Source organism: Pipistrellus hanaki, assembly GCF_964339955.1.
Source record: "Pipistrellus hanaki genome assembly, chromosome: 9".
In the NCBI taxonomy this organism is placed as follows: domain Eukaryota; kingdom Metazoa; phylum Chordata; class Mammalia; order Chiroptera; family Vespertilionidae; genus Pipistrellus; species Pipistrellus hanaki.
Window position 1 is genome coordinate 41,901,974 of NC_140511.1, and position 22,122 is coordinate 41,924,095.

Sequence of the window (22,122 nt, forward strand, 5' to 3'; positions counted from 1 at the left end):
ATCTTGTCAAATTTAGTTCCTCATATTTCTAAAAAATCATTTAATGGGTTCCCCAAGGACCAAATTCTTTAAATAGCATCAGTTCATATTTCCATCATTGGCCTCATTTTGCAGAAGCAACCTTTTTCTCTGCTTTAGTCACACTACTTTTTTTAAATCCCCCCAATAGGCTTTTTTCCTCCTTGCTGTTAGGCCTTTTACACATTGTTCTCTTTGCACGTAACACTTCCTTTCTGCATTAATCAGAGTAAGTAATACCAGCTACTGCAACAAACTTTTTAAAATCTTAATGACTTAACACAATAAAAGTTTCTTTATTGCTTTTACAAAATCCACTGGTTGGCTGGTGATCACTCAGAGATCAGGTCCCTCTGGCTCTGGCATCCCATAGGGCCATAAGAGTACTTTATTGGATCCTAGGCCTCTGGTAGATAGGTAGTTGAGAGATGTAGAGGACAAGCAAGAGGTTTTGAACAGTCTATACCTGGAAATGGCATTTGCCACTTCCACCAAGATTGCATTGGCTAAAACTGAGTCATATGACCACGAATGGCTGCCTGGGAGGCAAGAAGATGCACAGGCTAGCTGTGTGCTCAGAAAGTAGAGGAAATGGTTTTTGTTAACAGAGATTTCTCTGCCACATACTTTATCCCCCACTGCATTCACTAATGACCTTCTACCCACCTTTCAGATCTCAGGATCACCTTATCTCCCTCACTAGTCACTAGGTCACATCACCCTAGTACTTCATATGCTTCTCTTTTATGGCACTAATCAGAATTATAAATCTACTCTCTTTTATGTTACTGGTTCTTCCATGCTTGTTTCCCACTAGGCCATGCCCCGTGATGACAGGAGTTATTTTTTCTCTTTTACTCATTCCCAGCCCAATGCTTGGCACATGTATGCATTCAGTAAATATTTGACTGAGTGAACAAAAATGAAAGACAATGACTGGTTAGTTGTCCATTGGGTATGTAGTGCTACCCTATGAAGCTCCAGAGGAAGCCAAATTGAAGTGCCCTCCTCCTTCCAACCCTCAGACCTTAGCACCTTCTCTGGGTCCCAAATCTGACCTAACAGCTTTCAGTGTATCCAGCCATCTGAAAGGTCATGACCCCACTCCAGGGCCCTGTGATACTGATGGATCTGATACTGTTCTGTTGGTAATAGTTGCCTCCCTAAGGTTATCCCCAGATGTTCCAGACACTCTGCTCAACAAGAATTGTGTGTTTTTTGCCCTTCAGAGGCTGGCCTCACAGGGATGGAGCGGCCTCTGGGCCCCATACAGCCAGGAGGTCTCTCTTACCATGGGCTTATCCCTTAGATAGGTGGTTCCCTGACCTCCTGTCCCCTAATCCCTCCACAAATTAGTACCCAGAACAGGCCACAGTGAAAAAGGCCATCAGGATTACTATTGAGAGAGTGTGTAGAGGTTGCTTTGAGGAAGATGAAGTGTCAGACGAATTGTATACTGAAGTCAAAGTCAATGCTCTGCCTACCTCCCAGATTCCTTGCAAGACAAGTGCTATATGTGTTTGTTATTATTTTGTCACCAACATCCTCAATACTTGGTCTAGGCCAGTGGTCGGCAAACTCATTAGTCAACTAGCCAAATACCAACAGTACAATGGTTGAAATTTCTTTTGAGAGCCAAATTTTTAAACTTAAACTTCTTCTAATGCCACTTCTTCAAAATAGATTTGCCCATACTGTGATATTTTGTGGAAGAGCCACACTCAAGGGACCAAAAAGCTGCATGTGGCTCGCAAGCCACAGTTTGCCAACCACTGGTCTAGGCTATATAACCAGTATGGAGAAGGGAGAAAAATTCTTAGCTTTCAAACATAAAACAGTGATGATGGGATTTTGGACAGAAGGGGCAAGGTGTTCTGGGTGTGAGCAGGTGAAATTACAGTAATAGAGGCTGCTCAGCATGAGTTCCATCCACAGCAGCATCACCCCACCCACACCCCAATCCTAGCAAGCTTGTAACCCTGCAGTGTGGGCCCGGGGGCACTTGGCAGAGGTGAGGAACGGTGCTGACCTGATGCTCTCTCCTGCATGCCTCACAGATTGCGAAGGAAGATGCCATCCTGCCAGTAGCTCTCTTCCCATCTCTCTATGAGCTCGTCTTTCATAACAACCCTCTAGTGGCCCACAGACGAGGTAGGGTGCATATAAGGCTTCCCTCCAACCCGGTGCCCAGGAAGCATAGTGGGCACCCTCATTCCCACCTCATTGATGCCAAGCCCCGGGCTCTGCTCTCCATCATGGGTGGGCAGGGGGATGGAGAAAACATCAGACACTGTGGGTGGGCAGGGGGATAGAGAAAACATCAGACACTGAATACTGTCAGGGTGACAGGTATTCAGTGTCACCCTGACAGTAACCCCATTAGACAGGCGTTACTGTCCCTGGGCACAGTGGAGGAAACTGAGAATCAGAGAGGTTCGTGACCTGCCCAAGGCCACACATCATGAAAGAGGCATAGTTGGGAATGGAATACAGTATTACCTAGATCTGGCATGAGCTATTTAAGCAACACCCTGCTTTGTGGAACAGGTCTGTTGTGACTTCAGCTGCCTGTCGAGGACGGTGCAGGTGCTGGGCTGTCCCCTCCCAGAGCACAGTGAATGCAGGGGATGCTGTGTCCGCCGTGCAATGCCCTGTCAACACTGAGGCAGCTGAAGGCCTTTTAGAATCCTGGGCACTGGAGAGACAACAGTGGAGTTCTCATCCCTGCTCCACACTGTCTTTGTTGCCTTAGGTAAATTCCTTAACCTCTCTGTGCCTCAGTTTTCTCACCTATCAAATGGAGTTAATATGGGTATATGCCTCGTAGGGTTGGTGTGAGACTTAAATAAGTTAATATACACACTGCCATCTGAACAGTGCCTGGCACATAGCAAGCCCCAGGAAAGGTTAGCTAACTGTAGTCTTATTTTCCCATCATGGCCCAGGGATCCCTCCTCTGCTAAAAAGCTTTCTCCAGGAGCGGCTGGGAATCCACTTAATTCGAAGGAAGACATCAAAAGCTAAACATCATATTTTAATGCCTCGGAAGGCTTCAAGGAAGGTAAGACTTCCCAGGTGGGGCCCCCTGCCCCAGAGGGAGTGGAGCCTATGTCAATGCAGGTGGACTGACCTGGAGACAGAGCTGCACTCTCCCACAATGCCCGGAATCCCTCCAGCAGGTTTGTAATAGCAGCAGTGTCTTCTCCTTCCCTTGCTCTATTAATACAGATAAACGCAAGAGGGATGAGAGACAGAGAGACCCAAAGGCAGACTCAGGAGGAGCCTTGCAGGTCATTGAATCTGGCCCCCCAATTTTACAGAGAAACTGAGGCCCAGAGAAGGAGCTGTGAAGATGTGGGGAGAATCAGAAGACCCAGGTATGAGCCTGGCCCCATCACTTCCCATAGCTGTCTGAACTTGGGCAAGAGTTTCACTCTCTGAGCTTCAGCTTCTCAACTCTAAAACCTCTCAGAGCTGCGGAGGGGACTGGATGAAGCAACAGATAGGAAAATACACGATAAACCCCCAAACCCATACCAATGCAAGTTATAGTTGCCTGTGGCAATCACGAAGGCTGTGCCAGGCCCAGCACACACACCTCCTACCTGAATGCTCAGAAGCATCTCCATATGCTGAGAGCAGTCGGCTCCCTCTGTACTTTCCCAGCCACTGGTCTTAGACTTGCCTTCTGGGATGCCATAAAGTAAATTAAATCCCTCTTTCATCTGATGGATTTCAGAAATTTCTGTGAAATGCTCCTCCATCCTTGAATTTGCATCTTCCTATAGCCGAAAGCTGGTACCAGAAGTTAAGTACAGTTTTACCATTGCCACCGCTCTACAGCCTGCCTCCGTTCAGCCAAGCTCTTTCTTGTCTGGAGCCCTCATCGGACCAGAGTAGCATTTAAAACTAGAAAAAGAAGTTCAAGGGGTTTGCATCATCTTCCCCTTATCTGTTGCCTAATCTAAGGATCTTACTACCTCCTTCCCCAACAGCAGCTGGGACAGGCAGAATCAGAGTGAGTCGAATGCTAACTCCATAATCCTCTCTCCCATGTACAGAGCCCAGTACTCTGCTGAGCACCTTCACGTGTGCTGTCCCATAATCCTCCCACAGACAGGGAAGCAGGCTCAGAGAGGTGATACAATGTACTTAGTGTCCAGGTCCAGAGGAACCTCTAAGGTTCTGACTGATAGAGAATAAACACAAATCCAGCGACCAAATGAGAAGCAAATCAGTGCTTTGTAAAACTAGGCAAACACCATCTAACCTCCAAAGCAGACAAGCCTGGAGAATGTGGCTAGGCCTTAGCTGGATTAGAGCTGCCTGTCTGTCCCAGTGTGCTCACAGAGACGGCCCGATGTACAAGCAGACTCTGGGCCTTCTACTCACTCAGTTACATGGACAAAGTCTGTCGGCGCTCCCTCAGGGCCTGGCATGGACAGAGCTGGGGGAATGAGCAGGCCCAGACCCACCCCACATGTAACCGAGACGCTGTGTGAGCTCTTGACATGCAAGACACAAATGGAAGACAGAACAGCCTGCCCTTGGCCAGTCCAGCTCACCAGGGACTGTCAGCCTCTGACCAATTGCATTATCTGGTCTTTCCTGGAGAAGGGGCTGGGGAAGTGGCGGAGGCCTAGACAAAGAGCGTCTCTCCCCGCAGCCCCACCCCGCACTCCGGCACAGACCTGAGAGAGACAGGAATGTTTCCTGCCAGCAGCAAATGACAGTACGGGGTGTGGCGGGCGCTGTAGCAGGGGTTCTGAAAAAAGACCCTGGATCTTTAGGCTTCAAGTCTAAACACTAAAGTTTTAAATATTTTAAAAAAGGAAATGTTTTTAAAACATTGTCTTCACACTTTTTAGTTTGTAGGTCATCTCATTTGGAAGAACTCTGCAGCATAGGCAGGGCAGGGGCTGTTCTCCCATTTCACAAGGAGGAGATGGAAGCTCAAAGGGGAGGACTGCATGCCAGCCCATATTTTTATAAAAACAGTGGTTAGGGTCTTTCCATTCCCCTACATTGTCTGTCAACGTATAGATCTAAGTGGCCCAAATACCTTCGACTAAGAATAACATCAAGCCCTCGTATAACTTGGGAGGGAGGAGGAACTAAGCCCAGCTGAGGGCACCGAGCACATGGCTCCCTCCTGGCAGCTGAGGTGAAGGAGGAGGGGGAAGGATGACGGGCTTTTGCTAATTAAGGAAGCTGAGCAGTTCAACAGAAAAGAAGTAACTTCGTTGGTCCTGAGCCCTAGGGAGATTCACCTTATGGATCTTTTTTATTTATAAGTATATTTTGTATTGATTTCAGAGAGGAAGGGAGAGGGGGAGAGAGAGAGACATCAATGATGAGAGGGAATCATTGGTTGGCGTGTGCCTTGAATGGGAATTGAACCGTGGCCTCCTGCTCCATAGGTCAACCACTGAGCCACGCCAGCTGGGCTACCTTATGGATCTTGGTATAAGGTGCAGGAGCAGCATCCTGAACAGGCCTGGTGCTGCTCACTTCCAGAAAAGCAGGACCTCCTAAGAGTCCCTGAGGAAAGTCAAGGGAACTGTGTTAAACCTTAGACGGAGGCTAAGGCTCCTGCAGGCCACAGTGGTATGGTCAGGGGTTTATAATGAGGCCGGGAGCCCAGAACAAGCTCTGCCACTGAATAACTCTGTGATGCTGACAAGTCATTTTACCTCTCTGAGCCCATTTCCTCACCTATAAAGTGAGGATAATTATTCATTGGGTAGTTTTGACTTATGTCATGCATAGGGCACATCGGAGGTGCCTAGCAAATGTGGTTTTGCTCCCTCCCTCACCCAGTGCTCCGATCACTGTACCAAGTGGTCTTAGGCTGGTGAGGATCCATGGGAGAGACTCCAGTTAGGAAGCAAACCAATAGAGCCCTTCTCCCATGACAGGTACAAACCCAAGTTCCAAAGGTGCCAAAGCAGCCCCTGGTGCTCCGTCGGCCACCTGATACAACGGAGTCTCCCTTGGAGGAGAGATTGGAGCCACAGCTGCTTGAAGTGCTGCCGATTGCCCAGGACACTCCTGTGAAGCGAGCAATGGCCATTGAGGGCCTAGAGGGCCTCTCCCTGTACCGCCGGCCCTTCGTGCCACTTCCTCCCATCTGCTCTGACTCCACCGTGCATACTGAAGAGACCACGTCTCGCCCGAGTGACACTGCTGGCCATCTCAGCCCAGAGCACCCATCAGATGAGGATACCAAGAGCACAGAGTCCATCTTCTTGACGCAGGTGCCTGGATCCACCCGCCCTGCCCACTCGTTCCCAGTTCCCACAGGCTCCTGTGCAGCCCTTAGATGGTTAGACTGCTACCGGCAGCCAGAAGCAAGCACATGGCAGGTCTGGAAACCAGAAGTCAGCACCTAGCAGGGCCTGCCCGTGACTAATCCAGGGGTACTGGTAGGGACACCTGTGGGGACAAGCCATGGTACCGTGGTAGAGACAGCACCTGGGGTTAGGATATGGTTCTGAACAGTTTTTAGGAAGGGTTGCTGCTGCTTCTGCCCATCTGCTTAAGGTCACCTCACTTCTGATGCCTCGGAATCCTGGGAATACAAATGGATGAGACATGGTCTTGCCCTTGAGATGTCCTTAGTCTAATGGGGGAGATGGACAGGAACAATGCACACAGTCAGTGTTGAGAGTGAGAAACCCAGGAGCTGGAAGCCTAGAGGAAGAGGGCAGGCTTCCTGGAAGAGGTTCGAATGAGATGAGCTTTGCAGACTGAGTGGGAGTTAACATAGTGCGGACGTAGGCAGCAAGGGCAGCATGAAGCAGGATACAGAGGAGGGAAATTGACGGTATGCACAGGAACCATGAATGGTTCAGTGGCAGTGCAACAGAAGGGTTCCATGTAGGAAAAGGGACATAAGTGGCTGGAAGAGTTGGCAGGGCCCCCTTAAACTTTATTATTGTACCATTGCCCTCCCCACCTGCAGTCTTGCCCCTCCAATCTGACAGATCTTTTCAAGATGCACATCTATCCACATGGTTATGTCTAATTCTCTATCCATCCATTTCTTACTCCACAGAGGACTTATAGCAGCATACATGTTAATGTAGTATAAACGTATCTTGTTAAAAATATTTTTTATTGATTTTCAGAGAGAGAGGAAGGGAGAAGAATAGATAGACACATCGATAAGAGAGAAACATCATCAATCTGCTGCCTCCAGCGCGCTCCCTGCGGGACTGAGCCCGCAACCCAGGATTGTGCCCTGACGGAGAATTAAACCCTGACTCTTGGTTCCTGGGTCAATGCTCAACCACTGAGCCACATTGGTTGAGCTAGTATAAAAGTATCTTTATTAACTATAATAACAGTTTTGGAGTAGAATATAAGCAAATAAACATTTAAAAATAGACAGAGGGAGCTAAGATGGCAGCATAGGTGCTTGCTGACTCCCACAACCATATCAAAATTACAACTGAAATACAGAACCACCATCACTCAGAACTGCCTGAAAGATGGCTGAATGGAAGTCCTACAACTAGAGAAGTGAAGAAGAGACTGGTGGGAGGGGCAGAGACACAGAATAGACTCATCTGACACCCAAGTGTGCCGTTTTGTCTTGTTTTTTTAATCGGGAGATCATCTCTTTGAAGGCCGCCTGTGAGGAGCAAGGGGTGTTTTCTGCTATCTTTTCCATTCCTCTTTAAGTATTTGGTAGAATTCACTAGTGAAGCCATTTGGTCCATAGTTTTTTTTTTTGTGGGAAGTTTTAAAATCACTAATGCAGTCTTTTTGCTTATTATAGATTTTCTATAATTCATAAGTTTAATAAATGGGTATAACTACATCCCTAGATGAAATGCAGGTTTCATAAAGTTGTTTCTGAATTCACATTATATATAAAACCAGTTGGGTGGGCTAAAATGTGAACTCAGTTTCACTCACCCTCTTCAAACGCATTGCCATGCATCACAGTGAGTATAAAAACCACAAAGACAAAACAAACACCCTTGGCTTGGCATTTACAGTCTTCCCTGGTTATTGCCTAGCTGCCTACCTCCTCATGGTGCACTCCACTATACCCATGTCAGGTTTCTCCTGATGCACCCTGCCGTCTTACCTGTGCATCTGGCTGATTGTATCACGCTGTTCTTGCTTGCAACAGCCCTTCTTTCTCATCTCTCGCAGCCCCACCAGGGAATGGCTCTCCTGGTTCTTTAACACTTAGTTCAGGCTAAGGCATCACTTCCTCCAGGAAGCTTCTTGTCACCCCAGGCTGCTTAGGGCTTCCTGTGGGCTCACCTGGAGCCCTCTGCTCCCTTCTGTTACAGCATTTACCAGGGAACATGGTCACTGTCCATTTTCACGTCCGTGTCTTCTCTCCCAAGTCTTGGTTCTTGTCCTTAACAGGGCCCCGTATGGGGACACACACAGCGCTGATGATAAATGTTAGTGGAATGAATGAATAAATGAATAAATGTGTTTTCTTTTTGGACACAGGTGAGTGGGCTGTCGTACTCCCTCCTCCATAGGGATGATTCAGAGGCGGATAAAAACCAAAGATCATCCCCACCGGCCTCAGCTCCCAGAGAGGTGAAAAAGACTCGGAGGAAGGTTACATCTGCCACACTCTCCGGCAAGTACCGTGGCTATGAGGAGCTGCTGACAGCCAAGCCTGACCCGGACTTCATTGAGCCAAAGGGTATGTGAGGAGAAAGCCTCCGAGGCAGGAGCCCTCTCCATAGCCCAGGTCAAGTCGGCAAAGCCAAGGCTGGTGCCAAGACTCTTCTAAACCAGGGTGCTGTCTTCTATCTTCTGTCTGTCCAGGGGCCCCTGCGGGGATCCCGGTTTGGAGCCCCACATGTCAGGACCCCCGGCCTGGGGCTCACTAGGCTTTGGGGAGCCACAGCTGTTCAGAGCTTCCAGCCAGCCCGGGCCCAGCTCTGGTTGGAAAGTCTCTCCAGGAGTGTGATGAACACACACTCAGACTGGCCAGGCTCCCAGTTAAACCCCAAATTGAACTTCCAAAATCCTCCCTATTTGGTTTGAGGCAAGGGAGGCAGTGCCCTCTCTGAGCCCCTTAGTTCAGGCATGTTCAAAAGAAGCGGCATTCGGCTGTGCTCTCTGGGTGTCCGTCCCTGCAGAGTAAGCCCTCTGAGATTAAAGACCAGCCCCTTTCCCCACCCCAATGCTGTTGTCCATTGGGATCTTTGCTTAGAGGGGACTGGCATTCACTGAATGAATGATGGGCTTCTGACACAGCAACAGACCCGGGAGAGATGTGGGGCTTCACATCCTTTTACCCGGGGGCACTGTCCTATGGGGAATTAAAAAATTAGAGGAGGCATGTGGGCGGAGGGGGAAGGCCTGGCTCCACCTCGCCTTCCTGCCCTAGGAATCCAGAAGAACGCACAGGCCCTGCAGCACATGCTGAAGCACCCACTCCTGTACGCCTCCACCAGGCCCAAGCTGGGTGCTCCTCAGAAACACTACGTCCCCAAGGAGAAACGGGTAAGCCTGCACCGCACTGAGCACACAAACCCCCCCCCCGCCCACGGGGACAGAGGTGGCTGCCACTCCAGGCCTTCTAAGGGCCATGCTTCCCCAGAGCCCCCAATTACTTCCCTGCCCATGGCTGTGAGACTGTGAGGAGGTGAGGCCAGGAAAGTCTGAGCACAGGACTGGGCTAACACTCTCCTCTCTCCTTTTGTCAAACCCAGAGGATCCCCGTCCCACCTCCACGGAAGACTCGAGCCCAGCTGCTGGATGACATCCTCATTCGCATGCGGGATTCTCAGAACGTTACAGAGGCTCCGCTAGGTATGACCCTGGCACCCCGTCCTCAGCTGCTATAGCCCGAGCTAAAGCGGTTCACTCTTCTGCTGGTACAAGGCAAAGGGCTTGTGTTAGGCAGGGAGAGCCCTTAGGAGCATGTGCCCCAGTCCTTCCCATGTGCAGACAGAAAAATAAGCCTGAGCCAAAACCGGTTTGGCTCAGTGGATAGAGCGTCGGCCTATGGACTGAAAGGTCCCGGGTTCGATTCCGGTCAAGGGCATGTACCTTGGTTGCGGGCACATCCCCAGTGGGGGGTGTGCAAGAGGCAGCTGGTCGATGTTTCTAACTCTCTATCCCTCTCTCTTCCTCTCTGTAAAAAATCTATAATATATATATATTTTTTAAATAAAAATAAAAATAAAAACAAGCAGGGAGCGTGATACAGACTAGTATCAAGGACTAAGATAGAATCAGGAGGGGGACTGCTGGCTTCCTAATGCCCCAAGCTGGAGAGGCTATTTTGAGTTCAGTTAGTCCCCGGAACACCCTTCTCTTTCCCCCTCCCACTTTCTCGGAACCCTGGATCCAGCCTCCTTCCACCCTATCCCCCACCCCCACCTTGGACTGGGTGAGACCCAGAGCGACCTGCTGCCCCTCCCGGCTTCCCTCCTGCAGGAGCCATCCTGCGCCAGCGGCCAGAGCGGCGGGGGCTGGCGAACCAGAAGCAGTACCTGGAGGCCAAGCGGCTGCTGAAGGAGTTTCAGGCGCGCTACCGGGAGATGGTGCGCTGCTCGCTGAAGTCGGTGTTCAGGGCGCCGGCCCTGGCCAACCCGGCCCTGAGCGCCCCTAAGTTAAGCCGCTTCCTCCAGTTCGTGGATGAGTTCTACCCGGAGCCCACAGCCAGCGACTCCAAAAGCTAGAGCCGCATCCAGGACCATGTGCGCCAGCCGGCCTGTGCCCCTGACCCCGTGCCTCGCGCCCTCCCGGAGGGCTCCGTTCCCTTGGTGGAGCTGGAACATTGGGGCTGGCTCGGCTGGACACAGGCCTCGGAGCCAACCCCAGCCTTGCCGGCTGGCTGGCTGCAGAGGGCGGAGCCCCCCTTCCCAGGCCCGGCAGGACCCGGCGCCTGGCCCAGCAGCAATAAAGACTGGGTGTGCAGAGCAAGGTAGGCCACGTCCTTTCTTGGAGCCTGTACCAGGCTGTCACACTGGGGGAAGATCCTGCCACATGTGTCCAACAGAGCTTCATGGACGGCTAGGATAGAAAATGGAGTTGATGGAATAGAGAAGTAGCACAGAACCTAATGCTCCGAGAATTTAACTCACCCACAGCCAATAAAGTGTATTTGGGGGCATGGGGGGGGGGAGCAAAATTGAGGCCATCAAGCTCTAGAAATGGTACTTTTTCTGTTGGGCAGCTTTTCCTATTGTAAGGGTAAATGTGGGGGAGGGAGGATTGGGAATTCCCTTATCGGATAAGAACAAGCCAGGCCATAAAATTGGGACAAGCTTAGGAGAGGGCTTACATGGAGTTTCCCAAGGTACTTTAATCTAGGACACAAATTGAAGTCCCACATGTAAGTGTGATGGGCTGCGGTTCTAAAATGGACCCTGGGGCTGTGCAGGGTCAATCTGGGCTCGTGTAAGTAAACTAGTTCTGGCCAAGGCAGCCGGTGGGGTTGTCCTATTCTTTTGAGTGCCCAGCAGTCAGCACCTGCTACAGAGGAGGGTCTGGAGAAGGCCATGGGGCTGAATTCCAGAGACTGCATTTGAAGTAGATGCTGGGTGTCAGCTGGCATCCATTGCTCCTAAGGCCGTTCCCCTGGAAATGCCTGTAATTTAGACCTGAAGAGCAGGCTGCAGTTCCCAGGGTCCAGGGAGCAGGGCACAAGAATTAAGGATCCTCAGTGAGATACAAACTTCCACAACCTAAGTTGTAATTACAGTGATTATAGAAATATAGTCTTGTAGCCACAGCTGACAAGACAAGCACAGAGTACCTGCGGTATTTCAAGTGTGAGATTCTGTTGGGACACAGAATATCTGCATCCTGTCGTACTCAACCAGTCTCACATGTGACCAGTTAAATACTCATCATACCAGATACATTCTCATTCATGTCAAGTTCAAAGTCAGTCATCTCTCACTCATTCACATAGGCACCTGGGCAGATACAGGTAATTCAAGTGTTACCCATAGCAGCATTGCTGTGCAGGAGCATATGCTGACTCATCACCTTAGACCTCCTGGGGCCCCAAACCACCCTTCCCCTAATGTCATGAGGGAGAATCACTCCATCATTCACACCAAACCTGGCTAAGTTCCAGTTCGGGAGAACTGCACTGCTCCCTTCAGCCAGGAATACTATCAAACCATAGGGTCTCAGGCCTGACCAGCTCCTGTGACATCCTAGCCCAACCTCAAGGCAGGAAGCCTTTTGTAAACACAACAGATCATTCAGCTCCTGCCTGCACATCTAGTGACAGGGAGCTCACTCCCTCCTTTTTGGGAAATCTATAGGACAGTTCTAGCCATTGGGTAGGCTGTCTGCCTGAGCCCCTCAGTTGCCCTAGCTCTGCTTTCTTTGGCCAAGAGTATATCCCTTCTCTGGGTTGGATATTTTTATACAGAATTTGCCTTTTGCTCATTATTTTTACATATATTTTTATTGATTTCAGAGAGGGAGAGAGAGAAATGTCAATGATGAGAGAGAATTATTGATTGCTGCCTCTTGCATGCCCCCTACTGGGGATTGAGCCTTGCAACTCAGGCATGTTTCCTTGACCAGAATTGAACCTGGGACCATTCAGTCTGCAGGCCGACACTCTATCCACTGAACCGAACCAGCTAGGGCTTTTGCTCACTCTTAAAACCAATGGCATTGCTGCTTTGGTTTTTAAAATTAATTATTTAGAATACTTTTTTCTTGATTTCAGAGAGGAAGGGGGAGGGAGAGAAACACTGATGATGAGAATCATTGATCAACTGCTTCCTCCAGGCCTCCCAATTGAGGATCAAGCCCACAACCTGGGTTTGTGTTCTGACCAGGAATCAAACAGTGCCCTCCTGGTTCATAGGTCAATGCTCAACCATTGAGTCCCTCCAGCCAGGCCACTTGGCTTTTATTCTTTATCAGTAGACTGCTAAGATCAGAACTGCTTTCCTTTTTTTATACTTGAAGTTGGCCTTTGATATCTAATGGAGGATTTTTTTTTTACATTTCTCCATCTTAGTCTCAGCCCGGAGTTCCCTGCTGCCAGAATCATTCTACATTCCTGATTCTTAGCTTTGCCACCAGGGAGGCTATTTACCGAATGAGTGTAGACAGCTGGCCCCCTTTCCAAAGCGTGCCAATGTAGAACTCCCAGGAAGGAGACTACTAGGAGGCTACGCAGTGACTGCTACTCATCTAGGAAGAGACCTCAGTAAGGACTCACTGGAGCTAATGTTTCTATTCATCCTTTCAGCCTCAGCTCAGGTGTGTCCCTGAACTCTCCTTCCAAGCCGAACTGGGCTTTCCATTTTTGTTTTTGTTTTTTTTAACCTAGTATGACCTCACTGGGCACCACACTGCATAGTGCCAAATGATACCTCTGGTGCTAGGGCCAGGGTCTGTATCCAGAAAATACTCAATAAGATTGAATTTGTGGATGAAATAGAAAATAGTTCAGGCTAGCTATCTCAATGGGATTACACACAGCTATGGCTAAGACACTCGAAGTCAGAGGGCCCAGATTCCAGGCTGTCAGGGCCAGGCACATGTAAATGAGGGCCACCCCTTTCCCAGCACCAGGCTACAAGGTGATTAATGAGTGTGGTATGTAGAGCTTTAGGAGCCAAGAGGCAATCAGAGATACTGACCAACTGCTTTGTCTCTTGAAAATCATTTTAACGAACCTCTGTGCAAGAGGTTGGGCCAGATGATTTCAAAGGTCCTACCATGTATGGCATTGACTCGTATATCAGTTCTTCAAATTGGCTTTACAAGTTTAGATGAAACAGGGATATATTTGTTCTCTGTTGGATGAGAAACTGACACCAAGCCGATTTTAATGAGTTCCTGAGCAGTGATTTCAAAAGAGGGTATTTTAAAAATTCAGATGTTCTGGCCCTGGCCAGATGGCTCAATTGGTTGGAGTGTTATCCTATACACCAAAAGGCTGCAGGTTTGATCCCTGGTCAGGGCACATATGGGAGGCAGCAGATCAATATTTCTTTCTCACATAGATGTTTCTCTCCCTCCCTCCCTTTCTCTCTAAAATCAGTGAACAAGTACTCCGGTGAGGATTAAAAAGCATATCAGATGTTCTGAGTAAAGCCCTAATGTGCAAGGAAAATGTCATCCTATACATTAGGATGTTCTTTCCTCGGGTTCTTTTTGGTTTCATTAGAAGAGTGGTTGAATATCAGAATAACAGTCATAAATTGGAAATACCTTAGAACTCAGAAGACATAGTTGTACACTACAGGAACTCCATCTTACTTAATTTCCCCCATAATTCTGAATGCCAAAGCAAGACATTCCAACACAGGGCATCTCCCCAAGCAAAGCCGGCATAAAAAATCAGTCACCCAGCCAGCGTGGCTCAGTGGTTGAGCGTCAACCTATGAACCAGGAGGTCATGGTTTGATTCCTGGCTGCAGCTCAATACCCAGTGTGGAATGTGTAGGAAGCAGCCAATCAATGATTTTCATCATTGATGATTCTATCCCTCCCTCTCTGTCCCTTCCTGTCTGAACTCAATAAAAAAATATATATTTTTAAAAAATCACACAGTCTAAGCTTAGCCCAGATTTGCCTGAGATTGCTCTCCAGAGGTCAGATTTTTTACTAGAAACAGAACATTTACTTTCATGAGTTTGCTTTACTACATTCTCAGCTTGGGCTTCCCCTTGAGAAGGGAAACATCCATCAAAGAATGCACTGTGGTACTGATTAAATAAACAACACAGCATCCCATTTGATTCCGTGCCATTTCCTTGTTGGCAGAAGCATCCTTGACAGGGCATGACCTGTTCTAAGTTCTCTATCTTTGTCTTTATGTATGTGAGAGGTGGCCAGCAGTGGCAGACCACAAGAATCCAGACCTGATGTCAAATATTAGCGCACACAGCAGGTTGAGTAAAACCAACCCATTTTCTATTTCTAGGTGGGAGGGGGAAAGGCCCTAAGGACAACTGTGTTTATGTATAAAGAACTGAGAACAAACAACACACACACACACACACACACACACACACACACGCATTTATGATAACTGTTGTTTTCCTTGCAGTTACCCATTCTCTCCTTAGGACTTGAAGTGTCCTGCTGGAGGCTAAGGGATGACCCCACCTGCTCCCATTGGTGGCACAGCTTGGAGGGTGAGCGGGAGAATCTGACTGTTGCCTTCCGTAGCCAGGGCCCAAAAGCTCCTTAGGTTGTGACAGCTTGATCTTTGGGGGGTCACTGCTGTTTTTACCCCTTCTTGAGTTAGAGAAAAGAAAGGCCTTACCTTGGCTTTGTTCCACCAGTTCTTGATTTAAGACACCAGAAAAGGTAGAGAGGCAGCCTGCTCCAAGTTTGAGGTTGCCTCCCACACTTACTGACAAGGCATTAAGGAAGCATTTACTCACTCAAAGCAAAGTGTGTAAATATTTTTCTTAGGAAGAAAAAAATACTGATAATACATAGAACAATGTGCACATACAGGCTTGGCACTTTTCCTTCATCCAGTTTAACCAACCTCTAAACTGGTGACCTCTATATATCTTTTTCTGTAGAACAAACCTCATAAGAAAGTTTTAGTGGATAACGCTGATATATAAGGATACATTTCTGGATCCTCTTTGGAGGAAAATCTATTCAGCAACCTCTTTCCCTAGAATCCCACTGCCCTTCCCTCCTCACCACCTGCTTTCTCTTTGAGTCCTCACAATTTATAAGCAGCTGTACTTACTTCTAAAAACCAGGCCCAAAGGCCATTCTATAGATTAAAGGAAAAGGCTGGCTGAGAGAGATTTAAGTCCCAACGTTCTCAATTTTTAAAGAAAAATGAAGGGCTGGCTGGGTTTTAACCCTTGGTAGTTAAAATAACTGTTCCAATAAATGTATCACTTACCAAGATTCCATATTCACCTTACACTATGGGGATTTTCCCTACCGGGGTGTATATTCAGGGGGATACAGGTACCTTTTAAATCTAACTTTAAAAATTAGGAAGAAAGCTGTTAAAACAAAAAGCCTCCGAAGTCATTTGGTTGTCCCCCTTATTACCAAAGAGAGAGAGAGAGAAACTTAAAGGACTATTTATTCAGACCCTAAAAAACTATAATATAAAACTAGAGGCTTGGTGCACGAAATTCGTGCATGGAGTGGGGGGGATGTCCCTCAGCACAGCCTGCACCCTCTCCAATATGGGACCCCTTAAGGGATGTCCGACTGCCCATTTAGGCCCGATCCTGATGGTATTGGGCCTAAACGGGCAGTTGGACATGCCTCTCACAATCTAGGACTGCTGGCTCCCAACCTGCCTGCCTGCCTGATTTCACCTAACCTCTTCTGCCTGCTAGCCTGATTACCCCCTAACCATTCCCCTGCTAGTATGATTAACACCTAACTGCTCCCCTGCCAGCCCAATTGCCCCTAACTGCCCTCCCCTGCAGGCCTGGGTCCCCCACAACAGCCCTCCCTTGCTGGCCTGGTCTCCCCCAACTGCTCTCCTCTGCTGACCTAGTCACCCCTAACTGCCCACAATTGGCCTCCCCTGGAGGCCATCTTGTGGCAGCCATCTTGTGTCCACATGGGGGTAGCCATTTTTGACAAGATGGGGATAGCCATCTTGTGTCTTGGAGAGATGGTCAATTTGCATATTACTCTTTTACTAGATAGGCTAGGACACAGGGTGCTGGACAATAAGTTACTAATTTCTTAAAAAGAAGAGGGATGGCAAGGGCGAGAGTTTGACTTGATTTCCATGCCTGCCTATTCGAGCTACATGATATTTTATGGTTATGATCCAGCCTTCATTTTTTCTTTTCTTCCTCTCCTGCTGGCCCTCCATATGAATGCAAAGCCAGGCAAGAAAAAGGAAATAAATGCCACGTTGCTGCTCCAGGTGAGCAGCTCTTATTGGGAACGAAGTTAGGAGGTTACTAAGTTGAGATGTGGCCATAGATGCTTATGCTAAAAGCAGCTTCTGAAGAGATCTTATTGTCCTATGATCACTGGAGGATAACATTCATTCTCTTCTGGCAAAATTACATAGGAAATGGAAAGCAGTATTGCAATCACATCACAAATACTGATGGGAATATCTAAAATGTTCAAGGCAGCCTGCTTGGTGCTAGACAGTATCTTGAATGGCACCATCCAAGAGCATCTCTCTGGAAGAAGTGGCCTTTCATACGACCAGTAACAAACCCTCCGGCCACATGTACATTCAAATACATCCCATCAGACACTGAGCTCCGCGGAGCAGAGACTGTCCTCTCCGCCGTTGTATCTCCACGACCCAGCACAGTGGGCACAGCGTTCGAAACTCAGCAAATGTCTGTCAAAGGGAACAGAGAGGATGGACAACAGCACAGCCTTCGGTCACCAGCTTCGCCAGCCAAGCACAGTGGCAGCTTCCGATTTTAGTCAGTTTGTAATCATACAGCAATTAATTAAGCAGCTTTAATCTCTTAAGGGAAAATGAACAAAAAACACAGAAGGCATTCATCACCAGTGCTCTCTCCAGGCAAAATTTTTAAAATTAAATTTACAAAATAAATGAAGCCACTTACAAAAAGTTTTCCTGGGAAGCCTCAGCCAAAAAGAATGAACCTTTTAAAAAGAGGCAATGGCATGAAAGGGGCCAAGGACTGGATACACACTACCCTGATTCGACACCAACCCAACTGGCCCGGATGACTTCTTCCAACAGATACAATCAACAGAGTCAGGAACGTGTTCCCCAGTGTCATTCCCCCTTCTCAGAGTACCACATTTCTTACATTTCCCATCAGAATGACCTCCATCCTTCATAACTGTCCCTTTAATAAGGAAAAAAAAAAACCCCACAAAGAATGCATATACACAAGAAACAAAAGATAGTAGGACATGAGAAATTTGTATGATGAATCAGATTCCAGTGATTTGTGATAAATACATTTGCTTTGTGAAATAGTGCATCTCTTATTCTAGCTGATAAACCCTCCCCATTCTTCTATTTTCCCTACCTTGTTTTTCTCTTTCTCCAAAGAATTCATGTCAACAACTCCATGTGTGACCAACTTCACAATCAAACAACAGGAGAGGGGAAATTTTTCAGAAAGAAAAAGTGTTCAGGTTTTGGTTATTAAGTATGGGAAGAATCTTAAAATACAGATAATACCTTAGTGATTTCTGCCTCCTCTGAAGCCAAGCATATTAAAAATTAAGCCTCATCCCTCCCTAACCTAAACTGCTTTGCATATATTTGAAGTACTACTGCTCAGCTGGAAGCATGGGAAACAGCAACTGTCAATACCATCGGAGGCACCACCTCGGGGCTAAGGGGGAAAGTCAGTGAGCTGGATCCATAATTCTCTTACCAACAAGCAGCTTTTCACTCTGTACCTGAAGCTATAACTTGTTGCTACAACTATGTGATTTCTTAAAATGAAAGTATTACTCTGGGGAAATATTTAAAATATATATTCTTCTATTAAAAATATTTATCTTTTTTTCCAAAAACAAAAATCGGTTCCAACGGAAAAGGATTTTTTTAATTACTGGAGACATAGAAAAGGGTGGCAAGTGGAAAAATAAGTCTTCCCTACCGTCAGTGAGATCAGCCTCCCAATAACACTGAGATCAAAAGGAACTATCTGAAACGGCAGTACTGGCGTTTTCTCCGTGGGCATTTAGTAAGTCACCCTCTCTGTCTTCTGCAGACCAGTGCCAGCTCTTCTATCCTGGGCACCAACGTGCCCCCCATCCAGCAGCCTTTGGAGGGCATAGTTGCTGGTAGGACCTAGAACTGAAGTGGTGTGAATATAAAGTAATGAGACTGATGTGTTTTTTACACGCACATCTGCATGCGTGCACGCACAGAGAACACAGGACACATACATTCAGGTGAGTGATACTCCCCACCAAAGTAGTCACTGGGGAGGTTCCACATATCGCAATGATCACCAAAATGCTTCCGGCATCTCTGGAACTTATCTCTGGGGACCGTTTATGAGCTGCACACGAAATGGCTCTGAGCACTTTACAGATGCACCCCATTTATCATCCCAAGCCTCTTTGTTTTCCTGCCTTCTCTTCCAGAGGTCTCAATAGCTTCTGACTAGTCTGAAATTTAAAATTCTCTCTCCTATAACCCTAAACAATTACAGATTTTCTCAGAGAAGGGAGACAAGTCTCCTGAGAAGCAGCAAAATAAGGGGACAGATCAATCTCTAGTGACCCTGATCAGTGAGAGTGAGTCACTGTTCTGGATCTTGGCTTCTGCCCGAAGAAGAGGAAGAAGCTGGACTATTTGGCCGTTCAGGTCCCTTCCAGTTCTAACTTTTTTCGGAGTCTGTGTTTCCAGGTGTCTCTAGACTTTGAGGACAGCCCAGACATATTTCCACCAATGGCAACATCATTAGAAAAACACAGTATCCTGTTGGGGCCACTCAAAGGGGACAACATACATTGGGATATATAAGCTCTGAAAGGTTTGTTAAGTGCCAGTCATATGACTTTATAGTAACAGCTCATACATGCACAGGGAATGTCAGCCCACCTGAGATTCCCTAAAATCACATCTTACTCCCTATTCTCAATGAGCCCAGATGGGCAGAAGCACCAAGCACCACCAGGGATGCAAAAGACACATGGTGTCAGCTGCTAAGGAAAATAAACCCCAAAGGTCCATGGGACTGAATTGACCAGCTGCATCCAGCTAGATACCTTGTTTCCACAGGATGGAGTTTCAGCATTGCTCTTGCCTGACTTCTGGGCAAAGTTTTTGGACTTTAGATCAACATTGCAGATAACCCTTGGCCGCGTGGAGAGTAATAATGATGTCCAACTGCCTTTTATCTCACAGCCTGGGGAGAAGGAGGCTGTCAGCTGTAGGGATGGGACTAATTGCACAGTAAATGTTTACAGTTCCAGTCAATCTCATTATCTGCAAAATGGGCACTCAACGCCTAGTCAGCTTTCCCTAGGCTCCCCCGGAATGACCTTGGGTTGCAGTCCGTATAAAACCTGTCGGCGTGGAAAATCCATGGGATTTGTTGTGGGGAGACCCAGTGGTCAGTCTGGGCTAAGCCACTTAGCTGAGAGAACCTGAACACCTACCTGCACTGCAGTTTCATCATCTAAACATGGGGTTAATCCCACTTACACGTTAGGTCTCCTGGTAAGACCAAGTTCAACAATGACTGAAATGGCCTGTCAACTCTATAGCATTAATCACCTTTTAACAGGGAATGTTAATTAGCTTTTGTAGAAGCGTAAACTCACTGATCTCATTAGGAATATTTACTCATGGAAAGGGTCAGAAGAAGAGCTACATGATCTTTTGGAATCTGCCAAGGAATTATATTATTCCACTTCTTTGGAAAAGATGGAACTTATTTTTATCTGCAAGGTCGATTTACAAATACACTCAAGTTAAAAGAAGTCAGGAGATCTATCGGTTTGAGAAGGTATCCCCTCTTTCCGCTACCATTTCTACCTCTGGCCGTTGTGCTCCTGAATCTCATTCCAAGCGGGTGCTGCCAGCTTTGGCCCGAAGCCCTCAGGCCTGGGTCACACCTAGGGGGTGGGCAGTGCTTCTGGCCTGGGTCACAGGGAGGCAGAGACACAGTTCCCTTGGGTACAGACTACAAAGGCCCTGGAACCTCTCTGAACTACATCGGGGTGTTCTGCCATAAAGGAAACCCCCAAGTCCGAACGCTGCGCTCTTCAGTATGAATGGCCACGCCCAGAACAGAGAGCTCTGAAAGACGGGTGACGCTGTCCGCAAGGTGCTACTTGGCCCCGGCCATGCTGCTGGACCGTAAGAGATACGGATCCACGCTCCCTTTCCGCCGGCTGGCAGTCCGCCGCTCGCTGTCAAACATGCGCTGCAGCTGCAGGGCCAGCCGCCTGTCTTCCTCCTCCTGCTGCAGTTTCTGCTCCATCTCTCGCAGGACCGGGTCTGCCGGGGCCGGACCCGACTCGCCGCTGCTGTGTCGCAGCTTCTTGAGGGACCCATTCTGTTCCAAGTGCTTGGTCTTACAGTGTCTTTTCCGGCCCCGACGTAAGGCAGGCGGCGGCTCCTCACCTAGGTCGTCTGCCACAACGCCATTGGGCAGATCGAAATGATTCACTGGCTTCAGCTGTCTCTTTGTTTTGAGGACCTCGCCTGGAACATGGTTTTTGGGTATCACTGAATTCATCGCCGAGATTTTCATGGCTGTGCTTACACAAGTTTTGTCTAGCTTGGCATATGGGGCTGACCCTGACCCTTCAAACTTCTCTCTCACAGCAGTCCCACTGGCTCCCGCTCTGAGTTCTGAAGAGCAGCAGGTTTCCAATGGGACCTCAGTGCTCCTTTTACGCTCACTGCCCTGTTGTGCTTTTGTTTGGCTACCAGAGGGGAAATGGTCCGGGTCAGCGGGGGCAGGTCCCACACACTCAGAGAGCACATGCCCGCAGGACAGTCTTGTATTTAAAGCCAGCCGCGGCCTCTCTGTGCTAGAATGGATGACTTCAGAAACGAGCACGTCTTCCCCTGTGTCTGGAGCCGAGGAGGTGAGGGTGGCTTTCGAAAGGGTTTTTTTGATCTGTCGCTCCTGGAAGATCTGCTCCCACTTTTTGAGGATCCGTGGACTGGCCTCGTAAGATGTCTGCTTCTGCAGACTTCTGGTTAGGTTGCGGGGCGTTGATTTGATGATGAGGGGACTTAGCACACGGCCGTCAGGGAGTCTCTTGGGAGGAGTACACGGCGAGCAGACGATGGGCTTGAAGTGGTTGAGTTCTTCGGAGATGCTGTCATTGCTCTCGGGGCTGATGGAGCGCTCGGGCTTATGCAGGGAAGCCAAGGAGGAGAGGGAGCTGAAGGGCAGACGCTTCTCTATGGCCAGGTCGGGGGCGGAGAGGCAGCGGTGGTTCTGGGTGGACAAGAGGACACCAATGATGGGGTTGGAGGTTGGGGTTATAGTTGTGACCTGAAAGAGGTTAAAAAGATTATACCTACGTACATCTTTACGGGTGTTTTTTTCTTCATAATTCCTTCATAATGGTAGAGGGATAGGGAGGGAAAGGGTAAAGAAAGGCATAAAGAGTGATATAAGCCTAAGAAAAGGGGAAAATCCTTAACCTAGAATGTACAACATTTTCAGAAATTCCTAAAATTTGAACCAATAC

General features: G+C 48.1%; 2 protein-coding genes across 4 annotated transcripts in view; one reads left to right on the forward strand and one right to left on the reverse strand.

The window, feature by feature from the left end:
• The window catches only part of XRRA1 (X-ray radiation resistance associated 1), a 47,925-nt gene extending 32,641 nt beyond the window's left edge, over nt 1-15,284 (forward strand). Inside the window, exons 14-20 of the mRNA XM_084893451.1 lie at nt 2,076-2,169; nt 2,964-3,079; nt 5,937-6,275; nt 8,497-8,698; nt 9,392-9,507; nt 9,717-9,816; nt 10,447-15,284. Coding sequence (XP_084749577.1) covers nt 2,076-2,169; nt 2,964-3,079; nt 5,937-6,275; nt 8,497-8,698; nt 9,392-9,507; nt 9,717-9,816; nt 10,447-10,691 — 1,212 coding nt within the window. The 3' untranslated portion in view covers nt 10,692-15,284. The remainder of the gene's footprint in view (nt 1-2,075; nt 2,170-2,963; nt 3,080-5,936; nt 6,276-8,496; nt 8,699-9,391; nt 9,508-9,716; nt 9,817-10,446) is intronic.
• Nucleotides 15,285-15,394: 110 nt separating this feature from the next.
• Nucleotides 15,395-22,122, reverse strand: part of RNF169 (ring finger protein 169) — a 56,519-nt gene continuing 49,791 nt past the window's right edge. The window contains exons 6-7 of one of the 3 annotated variants that reach the window (XR_014795841.1): nt 16,245-21,923; nt 15,395-16,191 (exon numbers count right to left, since the gene is read on the reverse strand). Coding sequence is in view for 2 of the 3 variants with exons in the window: in XM_084893384.1 (XP_084749510.1) it covers nt 20,742-21,923 (1,182 nt within the window). In the remaining variant the exon portion in view is untranslated. Of the gene's footprint in view, nt 21,924-22,122 lie in introns of all 3 variants that reach the window. The other 2 variants (XM_084893385.1, XM_084893384.1) reach the window with 2 other exon arrangements.